Raw genomic sequence first — 19,620 nt, 5'->3', positions numbered from 1 at the left:
TTGGATATACAAGTAAAAAATATTTATTTTTCTTTTCATATTTCTATCAACAAGGGGTAATTAAACTTTTATGATAGTTATTTTTCTGTTGGATAAATGACTAGCCATATAATTTTAATCCTTTCTATCTTTCAAATAAAAAATAGTATATTAATTATATATAAGTTAAAAATATTTATCCTAAAATTTATGGTAATGTTCCAACACCGTATCAGTTTGACAAATATTTATGATAGCTACTTTTTTGTTGGATAAACAACTAGCCATATAATTTTAATTCTTTGTATCTTTTAAATAAAAAAACAAAATAAAAAAATGGTATCATTAATTTTTAGTGATATAATATATTAATTATATAAAAATATTCATCCTAAAATTTATGGTAATGTTCCAACACCGTATTAGATTGATAAATATTTATGATAATTATTTTTCTATTTGATAAATAACTGGCCATATAATTTTAATTCTTTGTTTCTTACAAATAAAAAAATAAAAAATGATAACATTGATTTTTAGTGAGATTAAATAATAATGATATATAAGTTAAAAATATTCATCCTAAAATATATGATAATGTTCCAACACCTTATTGAATTGATATTATTGCATAATAATTTATTAAACCTGAAAATAGAGTAATTATTTAATAAATTTCATTCTAGTGATCATTTGTCCTTTTTTATATATTATATTTTTTAATTTTGGTAAATATATTTTTAAGAAAATATTCCCCGAGGACTCCTAATTTTAAAAAAAAATCCTTAGATTTCAATTAAAAAAAAAATTCAAATTAAATTATATGAAAAAATATTCAAGTTTGCATATTTCCAAGTAAATCACTCAAAAAATCACAAATCAAATTCACAACAATAAAATCCCCAAGTAATTCTTCAAGTAAGAAAATTCCTAAGTAAATCCCCAACAAAACTCAAAGAACATGAATCCCCAGGTAATACCACATAAAAAATATTTCTAGATAAATTTCCAAGTAACTATTTGCAAATAAATTTATCTAGGAATTTTCTTACTAGAAGATAAAAAAAAATCCTTTTTTCATTACTTGCGAATTTACCTATGAAAATGATACTTACAAATATTTGCCACAAATAATTCCCCAGGTAATAATTTTGCAAAATGGTGCCAAATTTACCCATCAATTTTTCTGGAAAACTATTTTTCGCAGGTAAGAAAGTCTATAATTTAGGAATTTCATTTTTCCGCTTGAAAATTAGTGGGAAAATTTCTGCTGAAATAATTCTCAAGAAAAATTCGCAGGTAATTTACAGTTTTCTAGTAGTGGCTTAAACAACCCTTGGCAATGGCAATTGCAGAAGTAAGAAAGAAATCAAGAACTAAACATAACATAATAATGCAAAACTCTTAATATAACATAACTTTTCCCCAAAACCTAGTGTCACGTGTACAAACCTCTAAATAGTACAACAGATTCAAAAGAAGTACAAGTCTACTATACTGAGATAATAGAAAAACATAATCAAGAGTATGTAATGACTGTTGAGATGGTCACGAACTCCAAAGGCAAGTCTCGAATGAAGATGCGAGAGGATGATCAAGATGATCCAGACTCGTAACCTACACAAGTGTGGAAAGCAAGGGAGTAAGTATCAACCAATAATGGTACTCAACAAGCGTTCCTAGCTAACCCTAAGTAAAGTGATATCGAACACAAGCACCCTGTCACACTTTCTGAACCTCCTCAAACTGCAATATGCATAGAATTTAGAACCAGCCCATCCTAACAGTTTCGCAAGTATAGAACACGTTACAAGTAACACACCATTATTCACATAGCAGAGTCTCCATAATATCATTACAACCTGTCAGATCTAGATAGCCACGAATGTTGACACTCAATTTTGACCCTCCACAATATAAATTAATCACCGAGCTTCTTAAATTTCCAACGATGTGAAATAATTGACTTTATAAAATTCAAAATATTTTCCAAGTCATTTTAAGTAATCCTGTCATCTTTATGATTTTTAAACTAATATATGTATTCTATATAATTTTGTATGTATTTATTACATTTTATGAATATTTAAAAATCATCTCTAAAATGATTTTATTTTTTAGTAAATATTTTACTAAATTAGTTTATTTTAAATTACGGTTATAATTTTGAATCATTAGTTTACAATTAAGTTAATTATTTTATTTGTTAAGATTAAGAAGCTCATAAATTAATTATATTAATTTATCCTATTCAAATTTTAGCCTAATTTGCAAATTAACTCAATTCGGTTAACTTCTTAAATCTAATTGGCTATAATTGAAATCCATTGACCAAATCCTCAATTCAAAATTTAACCATTTTCTTCAACTCATTTTTAAAAGACTAATTTTGGGCCAATCTAGCAGCCCAACATCATTCCCCAGCCCACCAACAATACAATATTTCTCCAATAAACCCAAGAGGAACTTTCACATATGGCCACTCAAAATTAGCCTAATTACTCTTCATAGCTATAGTTTAATAATTACAATTCGTAGCTACATGTTATAGGGAAGAGAGAGGCGAGTGAGACTGGGAGAGAGGAGAGAGAGGCGAGCGAGAGAGGGCAAACAATGGGAGAGAGGTGAATTGTATATGTATATCGGTAGATAATTGTATATTATACGTATGTATTTGTATTGTCACGACTCAAAATGAGTCATGTGTGGCACCCACACTTAACCTCCTAAGTGGGCGAACCAAGGAATCTAAACCCCAACATATATCAATAATTTAACTACGAATAGCAACAATAATGCGGAAGCTCAAAACTTATTAAAGTAACCAATCAAATAAACATCTAAAGTCTAACACTTATTATCCCCAAAATCTGAAAGTCATCACATCAAGGACATCTAATCTTCAACTACTAAGTCTAAGAGTATTAAAGACACCAAAATAAATGAATAAAATAGTTTATGTTTGAAAACTAAGGACATCATGCCATGACCAAGAGAATTCGACACGAGCTGGAATGAATAGCTCACCCTGGAACCTGATGTGCCGGAGACTGGCTAGGGCTGAGGGCGAGTCGAAGTCACTGATACACTCGATGCACTCCACAAAAAGAAAACAAAGAAAAACACAAGTAGGGCTCCGTACAGGGCAACATGTACTGAGTAGATATCACCGGCCAACCCAAAATAGAAACTAATATGTAATGAATAATAGTATAAATCAACTATGACACTTAGCTCCTTTAAATTCTATTCGAGCAGTGCCCCAACATCTCTCAAAACTTTCCATACAACCACGTTACTCACTAAATAGTAGAAAATCGCAACCTTAGATACTCACAAGTCATTATTACCATACAAAATTCATTTAATCAACAAATCCTAATTATATAGTTTCATCCCAATCACAATCCCTCACGAACTCTTTTTACCATCATGCTCAGTTAGCCTTTGTCATCACCACGAAGTGAACCTTTTCCTCGACCTGCCACCTTAAACTTAGGTATACCAATCAAATTCAAGGGACTAACCCAATTTTATACACGCTTTCTTACTAAAGTCTTCAATTTACTTCACCCAAGTATACTCAATAGGACTTTCTTTCCCTATAAGTTTGTCATTCTAGTATCAATCTACCCTTTGAAGCTTAAGATAAAATCACCAGTCCTCATTCAGAACCCTCAAGATACATTTCACAACCTAAATGTATTAATACTGTACCAAAGATCCACCACTAAAATTTTCCTTAAAAATAATGTTCAATCCAAGCGTCCGTAGTAATAAACTAGTTGATTTCTCAAATGTGAAAGCAACACCGAATCTCATTATCTAAATATGTCATACCACTAATAACTCCTTAATTAAGTAGTTAGTATTCACACTTGACAATCGATGTATTCGTTTCCATGTAACACTAGTACTGTACCGTGAAAGGCCGTTAAATCCATCACTAGAACACATCATACTTATCGAGAAGATCGTACCCAAATAGCCCACACATTTCCCATTGAATGACTGCAAAACATTATCGAATATGTTCTCTCTCTATCCCAAGCAATTTGCTTTACTTCTTAGATCAAGTCAATAACAAAAGTAATACACTTCATAACTCTAACCAAGTAAGCATTGATGACCCTCGCTGATATACCCTCAATCTAGGAAGTCATAGTAGATATTCTGACCTCAATTGGTGCAACATGGTTTAATCATTCGTTAAGCAACCCATACATTTTATGAAAAAATTACTAATTGTATTTTCCAAAGTAATGACGTTCATTATCTAGTCGTCCTTTACGAAACTTCTTGAATGTTGTCAGATATCTAGATAAAGTACAAAATTTGACCTCATAGGCTGCAACACATATCTCTGTTTCTCTATATTCAGGGAACCATCTCTCCTCATATAGCTCAAAGTTTGGGGCATATAATTGGATGAAGAAGCTAGAAAATGCTACCTTAAGTCATAGGTAGCGCCTTTACTAATCGACACTTAACATGAGACTACCACCACATTTTGCGTCTCCCCAAAACTAGTATGTCACAAACTCAACACTAAGCTTCTCCACTAGATTCATTTTATGAAGCAGGTCAAAACAATCAACAATGAAAGTATATACATCTTCATAATTCAATACTCTTGAAGATCGAGGGTTTTAACTTTATGAGATTAATAAAAAAAGTCATGTTGATCACTAGTCATTACAGGCTCTGTAGTCAATCGATAAAATATACTTATTTCCAAGGACACATTTTTTTTTTCTGGTGTTGCTATTTCAACTTCTAATACTCTAGTACTAACAATATGTGAAATAGAGTGAAGAAGTTCATATACCAATTGGATTCAAGTAGTAGCAAGAAAGAAGGAAGGAATGAAGTTTTCCTAAAGTCCTATAGCCTCTCGAAGAAAAGTAGAGGCGTCCACATACTATTCTGCAAGACTCTACTAGACTTGTCCTTGTGTGATGAGATAAACGAACCTAATGCTCTGATACCAAGTTTGTCACCCTACCAGGAGGACAACCACAGAATCGATACACCCGATCCACTACTAGGGACTCACCCATAGAAGCAAAAACACACACGGACGTAGAAAGTGAATCATACTCAAAACCATGCCCATAATGAAATAGTTGGTCACATAATTAGAATGTACATAACCAAGGTCGAATAACCATAGATACTACTTTCATATTGCCCATATCAAACATTTTCATTCATCTGACTCTATCTCTTTGATTTTTTAACTACCCTCAATCACCAATTTAGTCTCTATTACGATAGTACATGTACTCTATTTATCAGACTCCACATACTCTTCCCATCATTCCACTAAAGTCAACACTCTTAATACTAACAAAACATCATAACCACACTGATCATCTACCTTACTCCCAAACCATCATTAATATCAAAGTATTCTTATCAAATACATGTTCAAATTATGGCTATCTCTCTTTCTATTTAAGCATTTCATGACAAATGTGAGTCCCAAACAAGGCTAATAACACTAACTTCTAATCCAATAGTACTTTTCCTTTGAGATAAAACTATTAAATCACACCCAAAGTCAACTCCACACCACTTCCACACTAACTTCTAAACCATCACATACCTTATGCCAACACTTAGGAAAATTCTTGGACACTCAAATTATTATGTATACTATAAGCTCATAACTTCTATTCACCATCAAATGTCTATGTAACGCATCTTAACATTCTACGTAGTACCATCAATAGAGTAGTATTAACCCAACTCTAAATTCTTAATAGTCAGGTAGAATTATATCTCACCTTGTACATCATTCTTAAGTCATCTATCATAATTTAAGCAATCTAACCCCACGTAAAATACTAAATTTTCCATTCCTCACTGTTTGTCACCCAAATTAAAATTCAATCTTTATAAAAGTCGATGATAAACTCCTAGTAAGTTTGTACCGAACTAGTTCACATCTCACAGTTATATCTAAACTAATAGGCAAAAATCGAAACAACCTTCAACTATAGCCCAAGGGTTTATATGAGAGGTCTTATTCCTTCACTTTTCTCAAATTCTTTCCATTGTGCAAAATTCTAAATATCTCGACCCTTCAATGTATCAGACTCTTGTTAATTTCTCTAGCTCGCTTACCGATCTCATCCTTTTATCAACAACCCATGACATTTTATCATATACTCTAAACCAACACTTTTAAGTGAAACCTTTCCTTGTGTCCTTTAAAAATCAAAAGTAACAAATTTTATGACCAAACCCATGCATAAGTCCTTCCAAATACTCGATACCTAATTGAACGATCATTTCTTATCTTACAAATTCATATCTTGACAAAATATACCACTACGAATGTAGATTTACAAAAAAAAAAATTGAATTGTGAATCCAACTGTGTAATCCAATCCCCTTATCTATCAATATTAGCTCATAGCTTCATACCTTGAAGACTTTTATGAATTCATGCATCTTGTCTTATCATTAATCTCCTCTCCATTGATCTTACCATATCCTTCACTAAAAATCCAAATGTACTCGTTACCAAACTCAAACCACAAAAGAACTTATCATCACACTCCAGCTGGACGTATGTATACTTCTTTATCAAGTCTTACTCACTAGTTTTTTAACCAATCTGATGAACACGTGACACTATTACCATAACAAGAGCAAAACAAATGAAATTACGCATCTCTGAACCCAATTCTCAATCCCATTGAAGATACCTTTTAAGTCCTTGCAACCGAATAACATATTCTTACTCTCACCTCTTTCCGAAAGCTAAACTCATCCCATGAATTTTATTTCATTTTCATTAACAATATTTCATCAAGCCTTCTTTATTCTAGGCATCACTTCGATAGAGAGGGTTTTAGATTATAAATTTCACTGTCTTAGGATTTCAGACCAATCACAAACCACACAACCAAGCCACACAACCACACAACCAAGTACATAGAGAACTTCATAATATCACTCAATACATATTAATCACTATTAAGAGTCTATCTATCACATAGAATAAACCATAACCTACCTCCACCAAAGAATCGAAGTCAGGCAAGTTACTTCTCCAATGTTTTTCGTTTTCTCAATGCCTCTGAACGTTTCTAATCTATCAAGTATGCGTAATTTGTAAGTTAACGAGTCTATAGACACCCATGTTACTATATGTCTAGCCTAGACCCAAAAACTCACCCAAAACTATAATCAATTTCTTAAAGTTCAAGCCTAAGGGTAAAATCTAAATTCCTCCAATTTATCATAACTTTAATGGAATTTAAATAATACACCTAATATTTAATTATTAATACCAATATATCAAAACTTGAATCATAATGTGATAATTAAAGAAAAATAATTAATATCAAATTTATCTACTCCAACCAGCGGCGTACTGCGAAAACAGAACTACTATATGCTTCTTTCTTAATTTCAAAACTACATTAATAATATATTATATGATTGATGCAATCATTAATCATTATGCAATTCCTTTTTAGTCAAAGGGAATTAATGTTTGTGCCCCCACTTTCACCCAGTAACAATATACATCTCCTTCAATTACTTATCTACCCAAATAATAATAATAATAATACACATTCTCGCCTAACCTTTAATATACATGGATTAGTTATTAAATTGTCAAAGTTCTTACCTGAAGGAACAACCGCTTTGTGATGCTGCAGGTATGGTTCCTCGCCTAAACCCTTATTTCTTTTTACAGAAAATTTACTCCTAATTATTATACAAAACCAATTATAAAAGTGTGAAAGTGACCCATTATTAATTTTAATGTTATTTTCTTTAATCACTAACTAAATAAATTATTCAAACTACCCCACTAATTTCATAATTATAATTACAAATAGACTAAAATACCCATTTAGAATCTATCAAAAAGTATTTTATGAAATAAAAAGTTCTAGTACTCAAAACGACCAAATGGATCATTACATTAGATACCAATTTACCCGTCGTTCATCCTTGAACGATCAAAAGAAGGCGAGGGTAAGAAAGGGTACAAGAATCGACAAAAATGTGTGGATAGCTTTTGTGTATATCATGCTCAGTCTCCCAAGGTCTTACCTCAAATGCATCAAACCAACCAATTGAAAACCTACACCTTCTCCCACACAATGCCTCAAAACGGGTCATCTCAATACTCGAATGATAACTATTGTTGAATGTAACTCAACCAACAACAAAAATTATTCCCAATAACCACCAAAGTTAATCGTACACCCGTCTGCACACATGTTCTCATGGACCCTGACAAAATCATCTGGACAAATCTTTTCTCACATAATCATAATAAAATCTTGAATCAATATTGGCTATAATCAGAAGTGAACATGAACCAACCACCATACTCATAATGCACAAACCATTATAGATCTTATCAATATTTCCTTCTCACAACATAAACTTTCCACGAGCTTAAGTTATAAAAATTTGATCTTTAGACACCAGGTACTCATCATAAGAGAAACAAACTTATCTTACCTAAGGAAGAAAATGATCAAGTAACCACGCATCGAGAGGTACACCCAAGCATACCAAACCTCTAACAACACTATCGAAGTGCTAGATTAGTAGTTGTTATAGACAACCCTTAAGAATGACAAAACTAAACCCCATGGTTCCCACATTCGATCACACATATCCAAAACATGATACTGATGTTGAGATAAATCTTAAGTCTATCAAACAACTATAAATTTTCATACATTCTCATAAGCAAAGTTGTGGGTGTAGAATCGCTAGTATACTTCAACTATACTATATACAAACATGGCTAATTATACAAACTCGAAGTCAGCCCACGTAATTAATGTATAATATTAGTTGTGAGTGGCAATTATAGCAAACTATAGCTATGATGAGTAATTAAGTAGTATAAGTTTGTTTAACTGCGTAATTTTCCCTAAACCCAAACCCATTTAATTTCTAGTGTACAACAACAATAAACCACGACCCGACCCACTACTCTCTTCTTCTCCACGCGAGAACAACGAGCAGAAGGCTGCAAACCCAAATCGTGAGAATCCAGAAATGTACAGAACCAGAAAAGAAACCCGAAAATTGCGTCTCCTTTCTCAGCGAACCCATACACCTAGAGAAAAATCATGTCAACATCAGTAGTAGCCCCAAACAGCGCAACAGTACCCGCGTCGTCCTCCTCGCCTGCAACAACCATCACCCGGCGTCTCATAAACCCCTTTTCTCGGAAGTCTCTGAGCAACTTTTTCCTTTTCACCTTTTGCCTTGAAAAGAGCATATCAATTCAAAATTTCTGCCCCCCCCCCCCCCTCCCCCAAATTTCCATCTATATATCCATCTCTTTTAGTCACTGTTGAGAAGGAGGATTAAGAGAAGTTGGAGACGAGATTTTTCATTCCAAAAACAGAAGTTTATTTATTTTCCTCGAAAGGACAAAAAAATCGAGAGCTAGTTTTTATTTTGTATCGATTCTCTTCTTGTTCGAGTTAAGCTCATAGTGGTGTAAAAGCTCCATGGTCAAGCTTGTTGGTTCCAGATAGCTGCTCCCGAAAAGATGAACTATATTCTTTATGTTAGTTTAGTTTAGTAAAATTTCATTTTTAATCAACTCTTATACTTTTATTGAATATCTTTAGTAAATTTTATTTATTTATTTTTCAGTTAATAAAAAATAGTTTTCATGGTTTAATTGACCAAGTTGGTTCGAATTATTATTTCTAAAAATGATTTAAATAAATTTTAATTAATCTAATTTTGTTAAAATCCTAATTAACCAAGTTGTTTCAATTAGGGTTTCATTTTCTTAAAATTTAAAAATTGTTCTTTTAACTACTTTCTCAAGTTAATCGAATGTTGTAAATTATTGTCATTATTATTATATAATAATAAACCATTTTCTTAAAAAATAGTCGAAAAAATATTTTTGTCAACTCGTAGGATAAGCGCCTGTTAGCAGACATTTCAAATGCTTTAAAAACCTTCTTGAAGTGTAAATGAGAATCTCTTACTCATTTTCTCTAAATTTATAAAGATTTGATCTGTTAGAGTCTTTTTAAATTAAGTTTTCTTAATTTCTTTAAAAAATTAAGTGACGACTCTTTTCTAAGTATTTTTCTCAAAATGTTTTACACTTGGAACATTTCAAAAGTGATTTTTCTAAAGAAAATTACGACATACCATGAGTCACTTATGGCTACTTACATTTTTGCATTATTTGTTTATGTGTTTTTCTTTACATGTTATACTTGTTTGTGTGATTTAGATATTTCTATTTTGGATTCATAATAGTTGATTTAATATAGATGTTTGGATTTGGGTACCTTTAGTTAGAAACAAACTTCTATAGTTACTTTAGCTTTTATAAACTTCATTTGGCAAATTCTTTTTTTAAACACTTCTTTTTGCACCATTTAAATCCACTAGATTTATTAAGTTTTGTTCAAACTAGACAATGTCTTTCAAAATAAAATATGAAAAAACTACAGAATATGGCAAACATCCCTATATATTCAAGAAAAATAGCTACATTTTTTTTCATGATATATGGATATAACTACACAATAAATAGCAAAGTTAATTATATACAAATAACTATATTTTTAATATATATATTTAATATAAATAAATATTAAATAGGAAGGTTATTATTGAATGCCTAGTTAATTATGGCAGACACTTTTTACGTGATCTTATTCCAATGTTTACCATCATCAACTTTTTTTCTTTCATCAATGTTCATATATCATATATTTTCTGATTTTCCCCCCAAATTCATTCAAATTCAAGATCCTTTTACATTATTTTGCGAGCCATTTTTGTGATTTGTATCCATCAGGTATCTTCTAATTGCATCTTTATCTCGTTATTATGAAGATTATATATTTACTCATCTATACTTTCATCTATTTTCATAGGATTTTGATTCAAGAATTTGTATATCCATTTCAATGGTTGAAATTGGTACGAGGAGGGTTACGAGAGGTATACATTTATTTGACAACTTGTTGGACGAACTATCTTCTTTTGATTTGTGTATTACTCAACAACAAGCCAAAATTGCAGGCTCTATTGTTGATATAGTGAACGGAAAAAGAACAAAGAAGGTTAATGACCCTATACCCTTGAATCTGCTTGAAGAAATTGAACATACACAATTAGTAAAGAGGAAAGAAGGTTCAGAACCTTTAGAAGTAAAAACTTATCTTGAAAAAGGAGAAATTCGACAATCTTGATTCAAGTGGATGTGAAAAAAAGAGCAGTCGAGCAGGAACAAGAGGAAAATGAGACTGAGGTTTGTATGCTTTATTTTTTTAGTTTGATGCCATTTACTTATATATCTCAACACATGTATTGTGTGACATTGCCATTATGGATTGTCCTCTTGTATTGAAATTGTTAAACAAATTGATTTCGCATGTATATAGTTGTTAAAAAATGAGTACAAGAAGAACATGGACAAAAAAGAGATTGAGAGTTCTTTGATTGTCAATTTTGTATATAGCAGAATATATATATATATATATATATATATATATATATATATATATATATATATATATATTTATATTGGCATTTGTATTATTATATAAGCACAAATTAAAATGTTGATCTGTGAATACAATTATATCTGATATATAAGTACTCTATCAAATTTAAAAAGCTGATTAGAAAATTTAAGTATAGTTGGATACATTAATACTATTTTTTATAATAAAATGCTTGAGTTAACACAAAACTTCATGTATTACAGAAAAAATTGACCAAAAAATGATTGACGTTTGTTGGCATTTTCAATTTTTTATGTAGAAGCATACTTATACAGTTTGATACCCACAAATTGTATCTTGTTTAACGTTTGTCTAATGTATCTATCTTTTTGTTTGACAACAGTATTGAAATGTATCCATCTTTATATACATAGATACTTGTATTGTTATATAAGCACAAGTTGAAATGTTGATTTGCGAATACAGTTATATCTGGATACATAAGTACTCTATCCAATATAAAAAAGTTGATTAGGAAATACAAGTATAGTTGAATACACTAATATTGCATTTCTATAATAAAAATTCTTGATTTAACACCAAATCTCAAGTATTATTGGAAAAATTGACATGAATACTTATACAGTTTGATACCCACACCTTGTTTATATATCTAGTTTGTCCAACGTATTCATTTTTGTGTTTAACAACAATGTATTCATTGTATTCTATATTGGTATATTCATTTTTTGTTTAATTCATTTTTTAAATTGTCGTGAGCTTACATTGTTTGATATATTGATACATTAAGTTTTAATAAATACTTGAATCCTGAATATATTAGTAATACTTTGAGTTTTATATGCTAACCGCACAAGTAATACATTTTTCATTTGTAGGATATCGATTTATCACAACACATCGATGTGGTTCTCTATTACTTGCGTAAAAAAAGTAAGTACAACGTTAATAGCCGATACATATACCCAACTGTTGATTATGTGTTCAAGACAAAGATTGCTGACATTTATGTCGCATATGCTAACGTTGAAAGCAAAGTTTGTGTTGCAAACATTGAAAACGACATACGTGAATACATAAATGACTACAAGTTGATGGCTGCTATTCCATGAAATACAGTCGACAACGTGCTCATACCAGTTAATGTGAAGCAGATGAACCATTGAGTATTGCTTGTTCTGTCATTGGTTGAACGACACATTCATGTATATGACTCATACACATCAGCAGGACAAGATTCTTTTGTTAGGATGGAAATTCAAAAGCTTGCTCAACTTCTGACGATGTATCTATCCATGTATTATGACGATAACATGGACGATACGCAAGATCTGAACATTCAATTCGATGTGACATACGTGCAAGATATACCTCACACTACAAGAAAAAGAGTCTCTAAGGAAGGGAAATCTGGTCCCTGAAAGTTCAAATCTGGTCTCAAATGAGCAACTGAGACTAGAAAAACCTGGTCGTCACTCGTCCTAGAAGCTACCGTCGCTACTGGTAAGTAAGGACGAGTTCAAAAATCTTGTCCCTAAATGGTTTTGAGACGGGCCAAAACTCTGGTCGTGAGATCCTGTTAGTGACTATATATCTGGTCTCAATTAGACCATTTATATCATGGAATTCATGTCGTTAAACCTCTTTTGTGACGGTATGCAATGTAGTCCTAATAGAGCTTTAGAGACGAGTGTAACCTGGTCCTAAAATAGCATTAGAGACCATCAAAAATCTGTTCCTAAAATAGCTATAATGACCTTAACAAACTGGTCCTAGAGTAGTTTTAAAGATGACAAACAATCTGGTCCTAAAACAACTTTAAAGACGAGAATCATTTCTAGTCCTAGCTTATATATTAGAGACGAGTAACAAGTTTGGTCCTAGATTGACCATTATAGACGATCAATAATTGTGGTCTATAACCGACCACCTTCCTAGAGACATTAATATCGCAAAAATCTAAATTCATCAACAAATACCAAAATGATTACTACTAAAAATATGGATACAAAAATATCTTATAGTGAAAGGGGGTAGGAAGATATAGATAACAGTGCGATTGATTACGATAAATTGGTTAACATCCCATGATGTTAGTTTCGATATTTGTTTAACAAAAAATCTCGGATAACATCAAAAGTTTTGCAAAACATTCATAGCAAACTAATAATGAGTTAGTGCATCTTCTAAACTTGCATCTTCACTGAAGAATGAACAAAAGTCTGGCAGAAAACTTTAAAATTTCAGTCTTTGTCAAGTGATATCCAGAAACATCAACAAAACCTACAAGAAATAAGAAAAATCTATTAGAAAACTTTGAGATACATTAGCCAAGAATCCAACATCTATTTTGAAGAACCAGAACTAAATAACATTTGGTAGATAATAGAAACAAATGGAATGAATTAGCATAAAAGACGAGCTAGATTAACATCTCAACAGAAAACGTTAAAACAGAGTAGCTGGCTGCGATATTGTTGCAGCATAGTAGAAAATTTCAAAACAAAATTTGTGTCGTTATGAAGTTATGTAGAAAATAAAAAACACAGCCAACATAAAAGATATGTACAGTTGCAATGCATCAGTCTCTGAACTCATCTCGTCTTGTCTCGTCACCTCACCTCAACTCGTCTCCTCCTCTAACTGACCTTGTTTAAAATAAATTAAGAGTTCAAATGTAACTCCAACTAATGTTTTCAATGTTCTACATTGGAACTACTAGCTCTAGTAATAGGACTGAAAATGGCGGCTCGACGGAATATCTCTAATCTACAAATTGAAACTGAATCAACAGAATAATTCAGGTGATTCACAAAGGTCATGATTCATACACCAGGTGGACTGTAGTATTTCTGCTGAGTCAGATTCAAATTGACTGAATGAATAACATAAAAGACGAGCTGGAGTAACAATATTTTGGCAGAAAACGTTAAAACAGAGTAGCTGGCAGCAATTTTGCAGCAGAGCAGTATTTCTGCTGAGTCAGATTCAAACAGACTGAATGAATAACATAAAAGAAGGCAATGCATCAGTCACTCGCCTAACCTCGTCTTGTCTCGTCGCCTCTCCTGAACTCATCTCCTCCTCTAACCAACTTTGTTTAAAGAAATTAAGAGTTCAAATTTAGCTCTAACTATTCTCTAAGCAATCACTAATTTTGCATATATTTATAGATAACAATCCAACATCTATTTTAAGAAACTACAACTAAACAACATTTGGAAGGAAATAGAAACAAACGGACTGAGTGAATAACATAAAAGACAAGCTGGAGTAACAACATGTGGGCTGAAAATGTTAAAACAGAGCAGCTGGCAGCAATGTTGCAGCAGAGTAAAAAAATAATGTACTATGTTCTAAATGTTGCGCCTTTTTATTTTTATTAGAAGGCAATGCATCAGTCTCTCGCCTCACCTCGTCTTGTCTCGTCGCCTCTCCTCAACTCATCTCCTCCTCTAACCAACTTTGTTTAAAGAAATTAAGAGTTCAAATTTAACTCTAACTATTCTCTAAGCAGTCACTAATTTTGCATATATTTATAGACAACGATCCAACATCTATTTTAAGAAACCACAACTAAACAACATTGGGAAGGAAATAGAAACAAACGAACTGAGTGAATAACATAAAAGACGAGCTGGAGTAACAACATGTGGGCAGAAAATGTCAAAACAGAGCAGCTGGCAGCAATGTTGTAGCATAGTAAAAAGTTGGGTATATTGTTACTAACTTGGTTAGCTGAAAAGGTAGTGGTCATTCAGTTGAAAAGGACGATGTTGTAGCTGGTACATGTGATTGATGAGCCACGAAGAGTTCTTTCATTTTCATTACTTCTTTCATCGCATCTTCTAAGGTAGACAAGCGATTGGTCAAGGATTTGTTTTCCTCATTCAAGGATTTGTTCTCTTCATTCAAGGATTTGATATCCTCTCGAGTTGAACGCAGCGCAGATAACAATTCAGCTTTTGAGGAAGTTCCACCTTTCAAGTCTTTTGCCTTTACTCCACCCCCAAATCCAAATACGTGGCTACGAGTTTGAGGTCCACAACATTTTTCAACAATCTCTAAGGTAGGTAGAGATGGATCTACTTGAACCATTTCTTCGAGTTGAGCCTATAAAATATATCAAAGAACATTTTCTATTATAAAACATGACAATTTTAAGCAATTTACATATTTAATTTACAAAACGCACATGTTTTTCAATTGCTTCAGGTTCAACAAGCTTGTTATCTTTCTTACGAGTCTCAAAGAAAATAGTTGCCAAATCTGGTGGATTTCCATCTTTTCCGCCCTTCACATCAAAGTCAAACATGTCAAATAACACACACCTCATAAATATTCCATTTAGAAAACTAATTTTATGATAATACCTTTTGATAAATAATCTCTCGAATAGGCTTGCTACCAATATGATGAAGCATCTTTAACTTTGCTCGATTTGCTGCATTCCTAGTGCTTCTTGCCTGTATTTGTTCACAGTAAGCTTCTAGTGCGAGTACTTAAAAACACTGGGATCATAGATATAAATATTTTCGAGATGGTCATTTCTTATATGAGAAATTTGGATTCTGAACTTAAAGAAGAAAAACCAATGGTTCTTGGAAGTTGCTTATAAATGGATGATAATTGGTTGATGCAAATGGATACTTAAAACAATTTATTTTCAAATTTGAGTCAGCAATATGAGCTAGTCATAGCAAGATGTAATCAAGAACTAAAATGCTCTATAACACTAACATATTGGTATAGAACAAAAATAAATTAGGAATGTGAAATCTGCACCTTCTTCATACAATTTTCCTGTACTTTAGAACAAAAACTGAATTGTTTACTCACCTTTGCATCCTAAACTCACAAGATAAATGTGGCTTGCCCAGATTCAAAAAAAAAAAATTAGGCATGGATTAGCTAGTTGGTGCATCAAGGATACAAACTCAGGTTTTTTTCCAGGTCTATTAGGTGCTAAGGAGGGAAATCAAACTGTACAAAAGAGTAGAAAAGCAGACTATTAACTTAATAGGCGTACCTGAAAACTTTCAGAAGCAAAATGTTCCTTTACTAACCATTCCCATTCTTTTTTGTCTACTCCTCTTGGGACATTCTTAAGAGACTGTTGGATAGGCTTGTCCTTCACATATTTTGCATGCAAGTGTCCTCTCCATTTGTACCATAACTCATTCATCCATCCCAAGATATGATCACGATGATCATTCATATCAACACTCTCAAATTTGTGCTACAACAATTGAAACATGAGTTGAGTTATTATTTTCAAAAAAAGAGAGGCATCATAAGTTGTACATCAGGCGTATATTTGTTACCTCAACGGCTGCCCACATGTGATTCAACTTTTCTTGCTTAATATCATGCCACGATGATACCCCCAAGGGACAAATATTACGATCACGCACAATTTTTCCCAAATGCCTCGAAAAAAGATTGCTATTTGTTCCAACCGTTCGATTATTGTAAAAGGTGACTTTCAACTTTTGTCCAATTTCAAGTGAAGCAACTTGTTTGCACATGTTGCTTCCTCGAACTCTTCTTACCTTTGTAGGACTAGATGACCCTACAACAACATAATTGGATAAAAACTATAGCAATCAAACTAATTAAAATTTAATAACATATTAATTCAAAATATCATACCTTTTTCTGTTGTTTGAGAGTGGTTCATAACTTGATCAACAGATGGAGGTAATGAAACATTGGTTTGCATATTCTCTTTCTGAAGAACCAATTTTTTCATGTTTTGCATTTCTTGATTAGAAGACATGTTAGAACTCAATTTTGTGCATTTAGAAGGAGTTTGCATATGCCGATTATCAAAAACAGCACTCTTGTTGAAAGATCCCAATTCATGTTCATCACTTCCCAAAGAGGAGCTCAAAGATCTAGTTCTTTTCTCAAGTCCCTTTCCTGTACCACCTAGACTCACTTAACAGGATATAAAAGTTTATCAAAAAAGTTGAAACCACGGTATATTTGTAAAAAATATAATGTTTTTGAAAAAAATCTTACTTGTTTCAACTTCTTGGGTGTATTTCTTAACTTGATTAGTCATAGGAGATGCAGTATTAATTTGCATATTCTCTTTCTCAGGAGCCATGGAGTTCTTATGCATCATTCGTATTCCTTGACTAGTGGACATGGTAGAGTTTTTAAGTCCTTGGCCATTCCCTGTAGAACCTGAAAAAAAATAAATCATGCAACTAATAGTTTAGCACAGTATTTTGGAGAGCAAGAAGCTGAAAAAAAAGACTCACCTCGAAGGGCTCCTAAAGACAAGATATTTAAGTACAGTGAGATAGAGCTGCTTTTTGGCCTGATATTTAACTTTTTATCATGGAATTTACATATCAGTTCGTGCCATATTGAAGGTAAAAGGGTAGATAAGATTGTACGCATGATAGCATAATTATACATATTAATATCTTATTCCTATATTCTACATCAAACAGAGCACTCAACAATTAATACAAAGAAGAATGAGAAAATTTCTGAAGAGCCTTGTTGAGGTAAAAAAATAGATCAAATATTCGACAATGGACGCAACTTATAGGAATAAAAGAAAATAAGAGAAATAAATGAAAGAGGTGATTTCACCAGTAAACTTAAGAGGATTTGTTGGAAAAGATATTTATTCTCAACACAATTAAAGATTTTGCTATCCCTTAAAGTGAAAAAATACAAAATATCTTACTTGTTTCAATTTCTTTGATGTACTTCTTAACTAGATCACTTGATTGAGGCAATAAACTCTTAGATGGAAAACTTCCCTTCTCACCCAAAGATTTAAGCCCTCGTCCTCGACCCTTTCCAATAGCACTAGGCGCAACAAACGTATATCTGATAGTACTCTTCATATTAGAATCAACCTCATTTTCAGTCTTCAATGATTTCATCTTGAACCTGCAAAACGAGACAGAACGTTAAAAATTAAACTTGAAAATGTCTAATTATGTAATAATAAAAGAAATTGTGTCATCATAATGTTGAATAATGAAATACTAATTCATAAAAGATACTTCACCTCATTAGTTCTTTTTCTTTTCTTTTGGGAAGGACTTCCTAACTCTACAATATCATCATCCATTTGTTCCACAATCTCAAAGGAATCACGAGGTTGAGTCTTTCTCACTACTTGCCAACCTTTGTTGGAATTATCATTAGCATAAAACACTTGAGATGCTTGATTCGCTAAAATAAATGGCTCATTTGTTTTCAAAAATCTACTTGGATTAACACTCACAAAATCATACTCAACCTTTTTAACTCCTTTTATTTCATCATACACATCGAACCAATTACATCGGAACTCTTCTATCCATGACAAATTGCAACTCAATCACATCTCTTAAAACTCCATAGTAATCAAGGTTCTCACTATCTTCGTCATTCTCACCCAATACAACAACACCACAATTTTGAGTCCTTAACTTGTTATCATAATCTTCTACATGAAACCTATATCCATTAACGACATAACCATTAGAATGCGTTGAATATTTGGTGGGACCACGTGAAAGTGAGAGTAGATCTTCCATGATCTGACTATCATCTTGTTTGTGCAATTGTGCGACCTATCAACAAGATAATATTTAATATTTTAGAATGAGTATCACAATATTAAAATATCAAATTTTGATATTTATGTATTACTCACCCTATCTTTAAACCATGCAATAAATTGTCGGCTCCATTCTGCATCAGACAAGTCTCGAGCATTCTCATGACTTTGTGCAAACTCTCTATAAAATTGAAGTGAACCATAAGTCTCATCTGAAAAGTGATTAACCTAAAAGAAATAAAAATAATGAGATGATATAAAAGAAATCTCCATACTTGAGATATGGTAAGACTTCATCGCAGTTCTTCAATATGTATATATGTGCTTGTTCTAGTTCATCTACTTCAAGCTCACATGGATTTTTAGCTCCTAGAGTTTTTCCAGGTTGACTAAAAATAGATAAACCACCATTCGATTGTTTTAAACCACCATCATAATTTCGTTCAGGACGATTGAATCTTGTGTCAACCTTATGCAAATACCTTGAACATAAAGTCATACATTCATTTGCAATGTAGCCCTCTGCAATACAACCTTCTGGACATGCCCTATTACCAATGAGAGATT

The 19,620-nt window shown here is 32.2% G+C and overlaps 1 protein-coding gene across 1 annotated transcript in view; it reads right to left on the bottom strand.

Moving 5' to 3' along the window:
* The window catches only part of LOC125837852 (uncharacterized), a 19,135-nt gene extending 1,543 nt beyond the window's left edge, over window positions 1–17,592 (bottom strand). The window contains exons 1-7 of the mRNA XM_049516921.1: window positions 17,505–17,592; window positions 17,133–17,411; window positions 16,805–17,052; window positions 16,510–16,719; window positions 15,854–15,946; window positions 15,676–15,774; window positions 15,253–15,593 (exon numbers count right to left, since the gene is read on the bottom strand). Coding sequence (XP_049372878.1) covers window positions 15,253–15,593; window positions 15,676–15,774; window positions 15,854–15,946; window positions 16,510–16,719; window positions 16,805–17,052; window positions 17,133–17,411; window positions 17,505–17,592 — 1,358 coding nt within the window. The remainder of the gene's footprint in view (window positions 1–15,252; window positions 15,594–15,675; window positions 15,775–15,853; window positions 15,947–16,509; window positions 16,720–16,804; window positions 17,053–17,132; window positions 17,412–17,504) is intronic.
* Between the last annotated feature and the right edge of the window lie 2,028 nt (window positions 17,593–19,620).

Source organism: Solanum verrucosum, unplaced genomic scaffold (genome assembly GCF_900185275.1).
Source record: "Solanum verrucosum unplaced genomic scaffold, falcon-dt-bn FXZP01000262.1, whole genome shotgun sequence".
Taxonomy (NCBI): domain Eukaryota; kingdom Viridiplantae; phylum Streptophyta; class Magnoliopsida; order Solanales; family Solanaceae; genus Solanum; species Solanum verrucosum.
Note: the sequence above shows the minus strand (reverse complement) of the source record. Positions and strands in the feature narration are given on the sequence as shown.